General features: G+C 43.2%; 1 protein-coding gene across 3 annotated transcripts in view; it reads right to left on the minus strand.

The window, feature by feature from the left end:
* LOC134339430 (nuclear receptor subfamily 5 group A member 2-like) overlaps positions 1 to 15,797 on the minus strand; it is a 96,406-nt gene that overhangs the window by 7,953 nt on the left and 72,656 nt on the right. For all 3 annotated transcript variants that reach the window (XM_063035924.1, XM_063035926.1, XM_063035923.1), the window contains exons 5-6: positions 12,736 to 12,855; positions 4,822 to 4,969 (exon numbers count right to left, since the gene is read on the minus strand). In XM_063035924.1, the coding sequence (XP_062891994.1) occupies positions 4,822 to 4,969; positions 12,736 to 12,855 (268 nt within the window). The remainder of the gene's footprint in view (positions 1 to 4,821; positions 4,970 to 12,735; positions 12,856 to 15,797) is intronic.

Below are 15,797 nucleotides of genomic sequence, written 5' to 3' on the forward strand. Positions count from 1 at the left end.
AATAGTACAGCACAGTACAGGCCCTTCGGCCCAAGAGGTTGTGCCAACCCTTAAAACCTGCCTCCCATGGAACCCCCCACCTGAAATTCCTCCATATGCCTGTCTAGTAGTCTTTTAAATTTCACTTGTGTATCTGCCTCCACCACTGACTCAGGTAGTGCATTCCACACAACAACCACTCTCTGAGTAAAAAATCTTCCTCTAATATATCCCTTGAATGTCCCACAGCTTACCTTAAAGCCATGTCCTCTTGTACAGAGCACTGGTGCCCTGATAAAGAGGCGCTGGCTGTCCACTCTATCTATTCCTCTTAATATCTTGTATACTTCTATCATGTCTCCTCTCATCCTCCTTCTCTCCAAAGAGTAAAGCCCTAGCTCCCTTAATCTCAGATCATAATGCAGCCTCTCTAAACCAGGCAGCATCCTGGTAAATTTCCTCTGTACACTTTCCAATGCTTCCACATCCTTCCTATAGTGAAGCGACCAGAACTGGACACAAACAGTACTCCAAGTGTGGCCTAACCAGAGTTTTATAGAGCTGCATCATTACCTCGTGACTCTTAAACTCCATCCCTCGACTTATGAAAGCTAAGCTTTCTTAATGACTACAGGCCTGTTGCCTTGACATCTGTGGTCATGAAGTCCTTTGAGAGATGAGTATTGGCTCACCTGAAGGACATCACAGGCCCCCTGCTGAACCCCCTGCAATTTGCTTATCGGGCAAATAGGTCAATGGATGATGCAGTCAACATGGGAATGCATTACATACTACAACACCTCGACAACCTAGGAACTTCTGCGAGGGTCCTGTTTGTTGACTTCAGCTCGGCATTCAACACCATCATCCCAGAAATCCTCCACTCCAAACTCACCCAGCTCACTGTCTCCCCCGCCATCTGTCAGTGGATCACAAGCTTCCTGACTGACAGGGTGCAGCAAGTGAGGCTGGGGAGCATCTCATTTCTAGCACCCGGACAATCAGTACTGGTGCCCCCCAGGGATGTGTGCTCTCCCCACTGCTCTTCTCCCTTTACACTAATGACTGCACCTCACAGGATCCATCTGTTAAACTTCTGAAGTTTGCAGACAACACAACTGTCATTGGCCTTATCCGAGACGGTGATGTGTCTGCATACACACGGGTGATGGAACGGCTGGCCCTCTGGTGTGGTCAGAACAATCTGGAGCTAAATACGCTCAAGACTGTGGGGATGACAGTGGACTTCAGTACTCCCCTCACTCACTATACTCAACAGTATTGTGTCTGCTGTGGAGACCTTCAGGTTTCTGGGTGTCACAATCTCCCAGGACCTGAAGTGGACACCCAACGTGGACACTCTTATCAAAAAGGCTCAGCAGAGCTTGTATTTCCTACGTCAACTCAGGAAGTACAACCTGCCTCACTTCTATTCAGGAATAATCCAGTCTGTTCTCTGTTCGTACATCACTGTCTGGTTTGGATCAGCTACCAAACAAGACAAGAATAGACTCCAAAAAACCGTCAGGGCTGCGGAAAGGATTATTGGTGTGAAGTTGCCCTCGATCCAGGATTTATATGCATCTAGAGTCAGGAAGCGAGCAAGCAGCATCATTGTAGACTCATCACACCCTGGACATCACCTGTTCCAACTCCTTCCTTCTGGTAGGCGCTTTAGATCACTGTATGCCAGGACAAATAGGTACAAGAACAATTTCTTTCCGTATGCCATCAGTCTTATGAACACTCGAATTTAAGTCTATTATAAACCAAGTCCACCTGTACATACACAGGTATACCTCATTGTATATAGTTCACGATTATTTACACTATTGTTTTGTTTGCTTTTTGATTCCGTACAGTGAGAGCTCAGGGAAACTGGCATCAAATTCCCTGTATGTGTCCACATACTTGGCGATAATAAAGGATTCTGATTCTGATTAACTACCCTATTTACCTGTGAGGCAACTTTCAGGGCTCTGTGAATTCTATCTCCTTTACCATATGATTAGAGAGGGATAGGAACAGACAAGTTACGAGAGCATTTAATTGGAGTAAGGGGAAATATGAAGCTATCAGGCAGGAACTTGGAAACATAAATTGGGAACGGATGTTCTTGGGGAAATGTACAGCAGAAATGTGGCAAATGTTCAGGGGATATCTGCGTGTCGTTCTCCAAAGGTACGTTCCAATGAGACAGGGAAAGGATGGTAGGGTACAGGAACCGTGGTGCACAAAGGCTGTTGTAAATCTAGTCAAGAAGAAAAGAAAAGATTCAAAAAACTCGGTAATGATAGAGATCTCGAAGATTATAAGGCTAGCAGGAAGGAGCTGAAGAATGAAATTAGGAGAGCCAGAAGGTGCAGACAGGATTAAGGAAAACCCCAAGGCATTCTCCCACCTGGCCTCTGGTCCACACGTCCCTCCCCACGGATCTCCCACCTGGCCACCACAACAGGGACAGAGTTCCCCTTGTCCTCACTTACCACCCCACTAGCCTCCAGATCCAACACATTATCCTCCGCAACTTCCGCCACTTTCAACAGGACCCCACCACTAAGCACATCTTTCCCTCTCCACCCCTCTCCGCCTTCCGCAGGGATCGGTCCCTCCACGACTCCCTGATCTACACGTCCCTCCCCACGGATCTCCCACCTGGCACTTATCCCTGTAAGTGCAAGTGCTACACCTGTCCCTACACCTCTTTTCTTGCCACCATTCAGGGCCCCAAACAGTCCTTCCAAGTGAGGCAACACTTCACTTGTGAGTCTGTTGGGGTCATCTATTGCATCCGGTGCTCCCAGTGCGGCCTCCTCTACATCGGTGAAACCCGACACAGATTGGGGGACCGCTTCGTCAAGCACCTCTGCTCCGTCGGCCAAAACAGACAGGATCTCCCAGTTGCCACCAACTTCAACTCTGCTTCCCACTCCCATTCAGATATGTCCATACATGGCCTCCTCTACTGCCATGATGAGGCTAAACTCAGGTTGGAGGAGCAACACCTCATATACCGTCTAAGTAGTCTCCAGCCCCTTGGTATGAACATAGAATTCTCCAACTTCCAGTAATTCCCTCCCCCTCCCTTCCCCTATCCCTATGTCACTCTGCCCCCTCCCCCAGCTGCCTACCTCCTCCCTCTTGGTTCCGCCTCCTTCTACTATCCATTGTGTTTTCCCCTATCGTTTCTTCACCTTTCCTGCTCATCACCTCCCTGCCTCCCTTCCCCCACCCCTTTATCTTTCCCCTTACTGGTTTTTCACCTGGAACCTACCAGCCTTCTCCTTCCCACCCTCCCCCCACCTTCTTTATAGGGCCTCTGTCCCTTGCCCCTACAGTCCTGACAAAGGGTTCCGGCCCAAAACGTCGACTGACCTTTTCCATGGATGCTGCCCGACCTGCTGAGTTCCTCCAGCGTATTGTGAGTGAAGAGCAAGAGGATAAGACGTGAGAGAATAGGACCAATCAAGTGTAACAGTGGAAGGGTGTGTATGGAACAGGAGGAGATAGCAGAGGTACTGAATGAATACCTTGCTTCAGTATTCACTACGGAAAAGGATCTTGGCGATTGTAGGGATGACTTACAGTGGACTGAAAAGCTTGAGCATATAGATATTAAGAAAGAGTTTATGCTGGACCCTTTGGAAAACATCAAGTTGGATAAGTCACCGGGACCTGATGTGATGTACCCCAGGATACTGTGTGAGGCGAGGGAGGAGATTGCTGAGTCTCTGGCAATGATCTTTGCATCATCACTGGGGACAGAAGAGGTACCGGAGGATTGGAGGATTGCAGATGTTGTTCCCTTATTCAAGAAAGGGAGTAGAGATAGCTCAGGAAATTATAGACCAGTGAATTTTACTTCAGTGGTTGGTAAGTTGATGGAGAAGATCCTAAGAGGCAGAATTTATGGACATTTGGACAGGCGTAATATGATTAGGAATAGTCAGCATGGCTTTGTCAAAGGCACATCGTGCTGTAAGAGCCCGATTGAATTTTTTGAGGATGTTCTTGCCAATGTCCTTTTCCAATCAATTTTGGCCGTATCCTTTCTCATGGCCTATAATTCCCTTTATTCCACTGTAATAGTGATACACCTGCATTTAGTTGCACCTTCTCAAATTTCAGGATGAATTTGATCATATTATAATCACTTGTCCCTAAGGGTTTTTTTTTAACCTTAAGCTATCTAATCAATTCTGGCTCATTGCACAGCACCCAATCTAGAATAGCTGATCTTCAAGTAGGCTCAACCATGATCTTCTCTAAAAAACCACCTCATAGACATTCTAGAAATTCCCCTCTTGAGATCTGGCACCAACTTGATTTTCCCAATCTAGCTTGTCTGGTTCCCACTGAACCAGACAAGCTGTTAGTAACAATCTCATAGGTTTTATGGTTTCCCATTACAGTTACAGCACAATTTAATTAAAATGCCCATAATGGAAAACTGTTCATAGACCGAATTTTTAAACTCCACTGACATTATCGCAGTACATTAACAATGCTGATGGAGGTTCTCGGCCTGAAAAGGCTACTGTTTATTCATGTCCACAGATGCTGCCTGAGCTGCTGAGTTCCTCCAGCATTTTGTGTGTGTTGTTTTCTATTTTATTCCTAATGTAATTGATTACTTGAAATTCAATTCTCAGTTACTGTGGTGAGAATAAAGCTCTGATCTTCATTTCAATTCCTCAGCAATCCGGACATTCATCCATTAACTGATCTAAAATCTCATCATACTCCACGTACTAGGAAATTCCAGGGGAACACTGGAGAGCTGTCAACTACCAAGGTTAGTGAAGAGGAAGGAAATATATCTCCTGGATTCTTATGGCTTACCTGGGCTGAAGAGAACCAAGAATTTCAGGCAGACAAACTCATGACGATCTATCTGCAGGGACTGGAGCTTGGCTACCAATTCCTGAGTGCGGTTCACCAGATTATTTAATGTGGCGCCTGATTGTGAAGCGATGGTTGAAAGGTCAATCTGAGAGCAGGCAGAGCAGAGTTAATCCATGCAGGAATATTGCAAATCATAAAATGTAAAGTTAAAGTACATGGTCATTTCCCCAAGTTACTTAATTACTCCAAATTTAAAACCCGACCTTCAGCATCTAAGATATTTGAGCTCTGGATTTACTGACATAAGCGTTCCTACTTCACCTCTCCTTTAAAGATCCCTCTTATAACCTAAATTTTACACCAGGTTTTGACTTGATGTTGCCTTATTTAGCTCAGTCAATTACTATTTGACTTGATATTGTCTTGTTTGACTCAGTCAATTGTTATTTAATGTCATTCCGGTGAAGATGTTTGGGGGATCTTTTCTATCATAAAGGGATTGTTATCCCTATAAAGCTATTTCAACTGGGAAAAGTAATGCATCTCACTTCCACAGAAAATGCTATTCTTTGGAAAGTATCCTTTTCAATGGGATTCCACCTGGTAGATCTAAGGGAGTTTGTACAACCTGAAAAAATGATATTCCAAAGCAGATAGAAAAGCAAATTGGGAAGATGCTGGATGTTTGAAATAAAGAGACAAGACTCCGGAGATAGTCAGGATGTTTGGCATCATCAGTTGAGAGAGAAACAGATTTGATATCTCAGGTCAATAATTCCCCACCAGACTGGAAAGGTGAGAACACAAGCATGATTTATTGATTTATGTTACTCTGATTCATTGATGTGAGCAAGGGCAGATGACAGAGGAGCTGTGTGGCCTTGGACTAGACCTTAAGCCATAGTGTCGCCTGTTGTGGTCTATCGTGGTTGACTGCAGATTTCAGTGGCCTTCATAAGGACCATAAGATATAGGGGCAGAATTGAATTATTTGGCCCAATCCAACTTCCACCCTGCCCTTAGATTTACCTGGTCCATTTCTGACACCACCCTCCCTTTCTCAATCTCTCTGTCTTTGTATCTGGAGACAGCAAATCTACAGATGTCTATTATGTGCCAGAGGTCTTTGTGTGTCAGGGAGAAGGAGTGAGTGCCAGTGTTATTATAAAGGAAAACTCTAGCGTGTTAATGTGGATAGGTTACCTGGACCAGATGGACTACATCCCAGAGTCCTGAGGGAGGTTGCTGAAGAGATAATGTATGCATTGGTCATGATCTTTCAAGAATCACTTGATCCTGGCATGGTCGTGGAAGTCTCGAAGATTGCAAATGTCACTCCACTCTTTAAGATGAGGAAAGGCAAAAAAACGGAAATTGTAGGCCATTTAGCCTAACCTTAGTGGTTGAGAAAGTGTTGGCGTCTATTATCAAGGATTAGGTTTTGAGGTGCTTTGAGACTAATGATAAAATAAGTCAAAGTCAGCATGGCTTCTGTGAAGGGAAATCTTGACTGACAAATCTGTTGGAGTTCTTTGAGGAAGTAACAGGCAGGGTGGACAAAGGAGAGGCAGTGGATGTCATTTACTTGGATTTTCAGAAAGCATTTGATAGAATGTTACACATGAGGCTGCTTAACAAGATAAAATGCTATGATGTTACGAGAAAGAAACTGGCATGGATAGAGGAATGGCTGACAAGCAGGAGGCAGTGAGTGGGAATTAATGGGGACCTTTTCTGGTTGCTGTCAATAACTAGTGGTGTTCCTTAGGGGTCAGTGTTGGGACTGCTACTTTTCACATTGTTTGTCAATGATTTGAATAATGGAATTGATGGATTTGTGGCAAAGTTTGCAGATGATACAAAGATCGGCGGAGAAGTAGGTAGTGCTGAGGAAGCAATGCATTAGCTGTAGGACTTAGACAGATTGGAAGAATGGGCAAAAACATGGCTGATAGAATACAGTGTTAGGAAATGTACAATAATGCACTCTGGTAAAAGAAACAATAGTGCGAACTATTATCTAAGTAGGGAGAATATTCAAACATCAAAGGTTCAGAGGCGCAGTAAACTTAGGAGTTCTCCTGCAAGACTCCCTGAAGGTTAATTTACAGGTTGAATCTATGGTAAAGAAGGCAAATGCAATGTTGGCATTTATTTCAAGGGGAATAGAACATAAAAGTAAGGAGATAATCCTGAGGCTTTATAAGACACTAATCAGGCCACACTTGGAGTATTATGAACAGTTTTGGGCTCCGTATCTCAGAAGAGATGTGTTGTCATTGGAAAGAGTCCAGAGGAGGTTCATGAGAATGATTCCAGGAATGAAGGGGTTAACATATGAGGAGTGTTTGGCGGCTTTGGGCTTGTACTCACCGGAATGTAGAAGAATGCTGTGGGGATCTTATTGAAACCTATCGAATGTTGAAAGGACTAGGTAGGGAGGATGTGGAGAGGATGTTTCCTGGTGGGGGTATCCAGAACTAGAGGGCACAGCCTCAAAACTGAGGGGCAACCCTTTAGAACAGAATTGAGGGGAAATTTTTTAGCCAAAGAGTAGTAAATCTGTGGAATGCTCTGCCACAGACTGTGGTGGTTTCCAAGTCCATTGGTATATTTAAAGCAGAAATTAATTGATTAATTAATTAATCACCAAAGAATATGGCGAGAAACCAGGTGTATGGGATTGAGTGGGATCTGGGATCAGCCATGATGGAATGGCAGAGCAGACTCGATGGGCTGAATGGCCTAATTATGCTCCTATGTCTTCTGGTCATATGTTCTTATAAATCCACTGGGGAGACTGCGTCGGTATTCAAATGGAGTAGCAGCAGTTTTGTGCTGCTCTTAGTTTTGTTCCTCTCCCCCTAGTTTAAACTTCGAATTTAAAATTATCTTCTGCTGATTCTTGAGGGGGAACAATATGTCTATGCCTACGAGATGTGGGAAGAACTTGCCTGAACCTAGTGACAAAGGTAATGGGAAAGGAAAGATCTGATAAAATGCCACCATGGGCTGAAGATATGGTTCAGACACTGAATTCAATTAAAGATCAGAATGGGTCAATTAAAGACCAACTGGAAAAGAATAGTAATGAAATGAAGTCATTTCTGGGAAAACTTAAAGACTTGGAAACTCAAGTTATTACACATGAAGAGGAATTGAAGATAACTAAGCAAAAATTGTTTGAAGCTACAACTCATTTGGAAAGATATCAACATAAGATTATAGACCTGGAAACTAGGTCTCGCTGAAGGAATATACAAATTGTTGGGCTGCAAGAAGGACCTGAACCTGGAGGTTTAACTGTTTATTTTGGTAAGCTTTTTCATACCTTATTTCCTACCACATTATCACAGCTGCCTACTATAGAAAGAACACACAGAGCTTTTACTTCGAAATTTAAAGATCCAAATAAACCAAGGTCTGTTTTGGTTTATTTTCATCTCTTTAAAATTAAAGATCAAGTAATGCGACAGGCAAGAAAACTGAGAGTTTTTAGATTTAAGGAATCTGAGCTCTGTTTTTATGAGGATTATCCAAAGGAGGTAATGGAACAAAGATCAAGATTTGCTCTGGTAATGAAACAGGCATATGATAAGAAACTTTCCTTCTTTGCGTTACCCGACAAGAATTAAAGTTTTTCCTCCTAACTCTCCTCCTCGTACATTTTTTGATCCAAAAGCTGCACTGGAGTTTGTTCAGACTATACATGCCACTGCTACCGAATGAACTCTCTGAAAGGTTGTTTGGTTATCTGTATATTATTAGTATTTCGGAAAGAAGATTTATGAAGGTTACTTGGATATTTCATTGACAGACTAATAAAAGAAGATAAGGAGATTTGTTCATTATTGTATATTATTGGTTTTTTTTGGAAAGAAGATCTATGGTTAACATGAAACCGGTCCGCACTGCAAAAAAGCTTGGGGACTCCTGGTATAAGGCATTGGTGAGGCCGAATCTGGAGTATTGTGTTCAGTTTTGGTCACCAAATTACAGGAAGGATATAAATAAGGTTGAAAGAGTGCAGAGAAGGTTTACAAGGTTGTTGCCGGGACTTGAGAAACTCAGTTACAGAGAAAGGTTGAATAGGTTAGGACTTTATTCCCTGAAGCATAGAAGAATGAAGGGAGATTTGATAGAGGTATATAAAATTATGATGGGTATAGATAGAGTGAATGCAAGCAGGCTTTTTCCACTGAGGCAAGGGGAGAAAAAAACCAGAGGATATGGGTTAAGGGTGAGGGGGGAAAAGTTTAAAGGGAACATTAGGGGGGGCCTCTTCACACAGAGAGTGGTGGGAGTATGGAATGAGCTGCCAGACAAGGTGGTAAATGCGGGTTCTTTTTTAACATTTAAGAATAAATTGGATAGATATATGGATGGGAGGTGTATGGAGGGATATGGTCCGTGTGCAGGTCAGTGGGACTAGGCAGAAAATGGTTTGGCACAGCCAAGAAGGGCCAAAAGGCCTGATTCTGTGCTGTAGTTTCTATGATTTCTATGGTTCAAGTATGACTGTTTAAATGTTTACTTGGACATTTGACTGAGAAAAAGAAGATAAAGGGACTTGTTCCTTTAACTTAATATCTGGTTTGATGTCTTTTTTTGTTTCTTTTTTAATTAATTAATTGGTAGTTTTTCCTACTAATGATGCTTCTTTTTATATATATATTTAGGGGAGGGTTCAGTTACTTATGATATTACTAATTGGTATTTTTGAAGATTTTGTTGGGTTAAATATGCTATTAACTTTTTTTCTGCTTTATTATAGCGTCTTACAACTGAATTTAAAGTTTTTTTTAGGGATTTAACGTTAAATTTTAAAATGGCACTTTTTTTTCTTTTTCAGAGTGTGACAAGAATACACATAGATAAGATGTTAGCTGTCCTGTGTGATCAGCAGTTGGTCTGCCACCTGTCTTCAAGAAAGAGATAAGGAACACAATGAAACAGCATCTGGAGATGAGTAATGAAGGGACGGGAGAGAGAGAGCTATCTGGAGCGGCTCCCCCTTTGAACCCTGAACTGTTTGAAGTGATGGACAGACGATACCCCAGCAGGGGGATAAAAAGGGACAGGTTCGCTAAGGCAGGACACACACGACACCCGAGGTAACGAGACCCTGGAAGCGGTGCGCCTCTCACGAGTCGGTGGGAAGTATCGGACCTTAGACGCACAGGGTGGAAAGGTACGATCAGCGGGAACCTGGTGTGTGTCCACCCTCGCTTGGGTGCCGGGTTCACTGCAGAGGATCGACCGCATCTGGAGGAGGGGTCACAGTCGGTGACCTCAGGTGACATCACAAAGGACTCGCCCGAAAGCTACTTGTGAGCAATATCGCCGGTCTGTGAGTGGAAGCCGTGTCTGAATGATCAGTCGTTCCCGTTCTCTCTCTCTCTCTCCCCCCACATTGTCCATCGCCATGGCAACGATTACTGCGAATTGAACTACTAAATTGGACTGAACTTTGTGTCACTTTGAAATTGGTCATTTACCCCTAGACAACGATAGAGCTTGATTGATGCTGTTATCTTAATTCTGTGCACATGTGTGTTTATCATTGCTGAACTGTTGCATTTATTATCCTTTCGATTACTGTGTTGCTTGTTTCTTTAATAAAACTTTCTTAGTTCTAGTAATCCAGACTCCAACTGAGTGATCCATTTCTGCTGGTTTGGCAACCCAGTTACGGGGTACGTAACAAGAGGTAACATTATTTTGGTTCTTTCTTGTTTAAAAAAAGATTAAGTATACATATGGGATAGCTTGTAGATGCTGGATTGTAAACACTTTCCTTTGTTGAGACTTTATCGTGCCTCTTACAAGGTCAGTCATTTTTTTTAACTGGGGGAGTGGGAGAGAATCTTTTTAAATTTTTTTCTGCACAGACAGAGCGGGCCCTGGCTTCATAATCTATCATAGGATGCCTGCCTTTTTTCGGGCTTTGGGGGGAGGAGGGTGGGGTTCGAGTTAGGAGCTTTTTTTCCCATTGGGTGGTTCCGGAGCATGTGTGTTTCCTATGTGGCTGTATTCTTCATCGCCGCCATTTTTGATCATCCTGTATTGGTATGTGCTCTGCGCATGTGTAAAGTAGAATAAAATTATGATTTTATTTTAATAATTTTGAAAAAAGATGGGGTTCATTTTGCTCGTTATTATTATTTGAGTTCATTGATAGTTTTCCTCCATGATCTAATTATAAATTTTTGGTAGATTTTTTTTTCTTGCTGGCAGTTCGATGTTTATCTTTAGAAGCTTTTTGTATGATGCATGGCTCCGGGGTTGAACACCTAATGGGGTTTTTTTCCCACTTTTTCTTGCTAGTAGGGTTTTTTTTAATCACCAAAATTTTTTCAATCTTTAAAATAATGTTTTTTTTCTTGACACATTGTAAGTGTTGCTTACTTCGATGTACTGGTGATAATTTTGGATAATAATAATAAAAAGATTTGAAAAGAAAGAAAGAAATCCACTGACTCTCACAGCTACCTTTTCCCACCCTGTTCCTTGTAAAAATGCCATCCCATTCTCTCAGTTCCTCCATCTCTGCAGTACCTGTTTTCAGGATGGGGCTTTTCATCCCAGAACTAAGAGATGTCCTCCTTCTTCTAGGAAAGGGGCTTCCCTTCCTCCATCAGCACTGCCTTCAACCATTTCTCTTCCATTTCACACACATCTGCTCACATCCCATCCTCACCTACGACCCCACCAGCCACCGCATGCAGCACATAATTCTCCGTAACTTCTGCCATCTCCAACGGGATCCCATCACCAAGCACATCTTCTGCTCTCCCCGACTTTCTGCTTTTCGCAGGAAACCCTCCCTTGCCCATTCATCCCTCCCCAATGATCTCCCTGCTGGCACTTATCCTTGCAAGCGGAATTAATGCTGTACTTTCCCCTACACCTCCTCCCTCACTCCCATTCAGAGCCCCAACCAGTCCTTCCAGGTCAGGTGACACTTCAGCTGTGAGTCTGTTGGGTGGGGGTCATCTATTGTATCTGGTGCTCCCTTTGTGGCCTTTTGTATATCAGTTTGAGTCCCAACGTAGATTGGGAGACTGCTTTGCAGAGCACCTACACTCTATCTAGCAGGATCTCCTACAGGCCACCCATTTTGATTACACTTCCCATTCCAACATGTCAGTCCGTTGCCTCCTCTCCTGCTGCGATGAGGCCACACTCAGGTTGGAGGAGTAACACCTTATATTCCGTCTGGGTAGCCTCCATCCTGATGGCATGAACATTGATTTCTCGAACTTTTGGTAATTTCCCTCTCTCACCTTATCTACTTACCTGCCCATCACCCCCATCCTCCCTCCTTTTCTTTCTTCCATGGGCTTCAGTCCTCTCCTGTCAGATTTCCCCTTCTTCGGCCCTGTATCTCTTTCACTCAACTTTTCAGCTCTTTACTTCTCCCCCTCCTGGCTTCACCTATCACATTGTAATTCTTCCTCCACTCCCCTCCGCCTTTTCACTCTGACTCTTCATCTTTTTTTCTCTTGTCCTGATGAAGGGTCTTGGGCTGAAATGTCAACTGTACTCGTTTCCGTAGATGCAGCCTGGCCTGCTGAGTTCCTCCAGCATTCTGTGTGTATTGCTTGGATTTCCAGCATCTGTAGATTTTCTCTTGTTTGGGTTTAGTGTTCGGGTGTTTTTGATTCTCTTCTTTGCTGGAATGGCACAACATTGTGGGCTGAATAGCCTGTTCCTGTGCTGTACTGTTCTATGTACTCCGCGGACACTGTGCTGGTTGATAGCGCAAATACCACATTTTGCTGTGTATAATATTTTGATGTATAGGTGATAAGTAAATTTGAATATTGCTCTTGAGAAGTTATTCATCAGAAACCCACGTGAAGCACAAACATCAACAGTAACCACCTTGGTCCATGATCTGTTCTTTACCTGTTGTCCAGTGATAAGAAGAATACTCGACTCTTTCCCATGAGCCAGCTGCCTGCAGATATGGTCCATGATGAGCAGTTCACTCCAGCAATTCTGAAGAAGTTTCATCTGATCATCAACCTGTTAAATACACAGTAAACAACGTTTCAGCAAACATCAATTCAGAGATCAAGATTGAAGCTTCATTCATTCAGTTGTCCACTGCTCCCTAAAATGTGCAACTGGGAACCAACCCTGCCCTCCAAACTGTATTCTCTCAAGCATGGCAAAGAACACAAAAATGTCATGGGCTTGATGTGGTCAAACCCCACGTGTCCGTATTGAATAGGTCAGTGGGTCTTGTGCTGCATATCAGGGGTTTGAACTGTTGTAGAATTATGGGAAATTGATGACGTAGAGGGATTCTATCCCACATTCCAGAATTTTTGGGCAAACACTTCCCCATTTTATGAGGCAGTGAATTTATATCCTACATCCTCAGGGTTAAATATGTTCTGTTATTGCTACTAAGTATTTTAAATCTATGCTCCATGGATTTTAACACCTTGCTGCCCCCTTTATTTTGTCTAGGCTCTTCTTCATACCACTATTTTGCATTTTTGGCAACATCTCCATGTTCCCCTTCCTCCCCTCTTCTCTCTTTTTACTAATCTCCATTCTGGATACTCTCCCACCCTTTTTCTTCTCACCTGCTCATCACATTCTTCTAGTTTCCTTTCTTCCATCAATCAGTGTCCTCTTCTAAGAAATTTCTTCTTCTTCAGCCCTTTAACTCTTTCATTTTCTTAATTCATCTTCCAGCCCTACTCATCCACCTTCACCTTCACCTTCACCTTGTCTTCCCTATCATCTGGCAGCTTTTATTCCTTTCCCTCCTTCCACCATCTTATTCTGGCTCCTGTCCCCTTCTTTTCCAGTCCAGATAAAGGGGCTTGGCCAAAAACATTATTCTTCTCCTTAGAAGCTGAGAGAGGTAGATAGATGGCTGAAAGGTGAAGGGTAAAGGGTTACCATGAGGTGCAGGATTAAGGTTACTGCTCAAATCAACATGATCTCATCATCTTATACACTTTATAAGTGTATAAGATAATGAGAGGCATTGATCGTGTGGATAGTCAGAGGCTTTTTTTTCCACAGCTGCAATGGCTTGCACGAGAGGGCACAGTTTTAAGGTGTTTGGAAATAGGTAAGAGGAAATATTGAGGGTAAGTTTTTTATGCAGAGAGTGGTGAGTGCATGGAATGGGCTGCAGGCGATGGCGGTGGAGCTGGATACGATAGGGTCTTTTAAGAGACTCCTGGACAGGTACATGGAGCTCAGAAAAATAGAGGGCTATGAGTAACCCAAGGTAATTTCTAAAGTAAGGACGTGTTCGGCACAGCTTTGTGAGCCAAAGGGCCTGCATTGTGCTGCAGGTGTTCTATGTTTTTATGTTTCTATCTTTCTGAATGGTAGGGTGGGCTTAAGAGTCATGAGGGATTCTCCATCTCCTCCATCTTCCAATACGCATGTTCCTAAGAGTCAGACAGTCACCTGACCTCAGACTGAATGAATAACAAGCTGTCGTCTCCACCTGCCGCATCAGACTCTAATCCCTGTAGGAAGAGTTGCTCACACAACACTGCCTACTGTTGAATAATTCTTAAACTGTTGAGGAGGTTTAAGCAGAGAAGTTAGGAGTATCGGTCAAGTGCATCAAGTATTTGCACTCTGGTTGGTCAAAGCATATTGTTAAAGTTATACTGACCCCCATTCAAGCCAGGAGATCATGGATGAAGAGAGAAACATGCACTGTGAAGCTTTACTTTATGAAGAATAAAATTCCAGCTGGGTACAGGTATCGATTATAATTGGTGTTTCAATGACAAACTCCACCATTGTCATCAAGAATCCTTTTTTCACCGACTCTATGAAATTGGACAGTGGGCAGGAGAGCTGAAGGAAGCAGGATGGGATGCTGGCTGATGTATTACAGGGGCTTTTCCTGAATGGCTCTCCCTGGATTAGTAAGGAAGTAAGAGACACGTTCAGGCATCCACACTACACAAGTGTCCCATCAGAAAACGTGGGCATTTTCCTGTCATTTTCCGTGCACAGTGTGTTGTGTTTCCATCATCCTGTTTGACACAATCTCTCAAACACATGCAGTTCTAAACAAGAGAGCCAACCAGTCACAGAGAATAATGAGAGTACTGTCAGTAAACAAGCCCTTAATGTTCTAACATGTAACAGTCTGGCAGAACTTTGCAACAGGAAATCAGCACATTGTTTACAGAGAAAGCACGTGTAGAAATGTTGCTGATAAATCTTGCAGTGTTTTGTCCTGTTTCTCCTCTCCCATTCCGACGATAACAATCATTCAGCCTTGAGCATCAATTAACAAAGTAACGTTCACACTCTGCCTGACATATAAAGCAATATTCACTCGTAAAAAGTACTCTTACTCAAGCTCTGGGCAATGCAGGATCTACTGAAAATATCTCCCATCTGCCATGCAGTGAACAACAAAAGTTACTGATCACAGTACAGGCCTCATAGGCAACAGATATGGAGGTTTTATGCAGCACTTTTCTAGACATGAGAAAGGACAATGTCCACTCAGTAGCCACTTTATTAGGTACACGCGTACAACTACTATTTATAGAACATAGAACAGTACAGCACAGTGCAGGCCCTTCGGCCCACAATGTTGTACCGACCCTCAAACCCTGCCTCCCATATAACCCCCCACCTTAAATTCCTCCATATACCTGTCTAGTAGTCTCTTAAATTTCACGAGTGTATCTGCCTCCACCACTGACTCAGGCAGTGCATTCCACGCACCAACCACTCTCTAATTAAAAAACCTTCCTCTAATATCCCCCTCGAACTTCCCACCCTTTACCTTAAAGCCATGTCCTCTTGTATTGAGCAGTGGTGTCCTGGGGAAGAGGCGCTGGCTGTCCACTCTATCTATTATGCAAATATCTAAACAGCATATTATGTGGCAACAACTTAAAGCATAAAAGCTTGCAGACGTAGTCAAGAGGTTCAGTTGTTGTTCAGACCAAACATCAGAATAG

Source organism: Mobula hypostoma, chromosome 29, assembly GCF_963921235.1.
Source record: "Mobula hypostoma chromosome 29, sMobHyp1.1, whole genome shotgun sequence".
NCBI lineage: Eukaryota > Metazoa > Chordata > Chondrichthyes > Myliobatiformes > Myliobatidae > Mobula > Mobula hypostoma.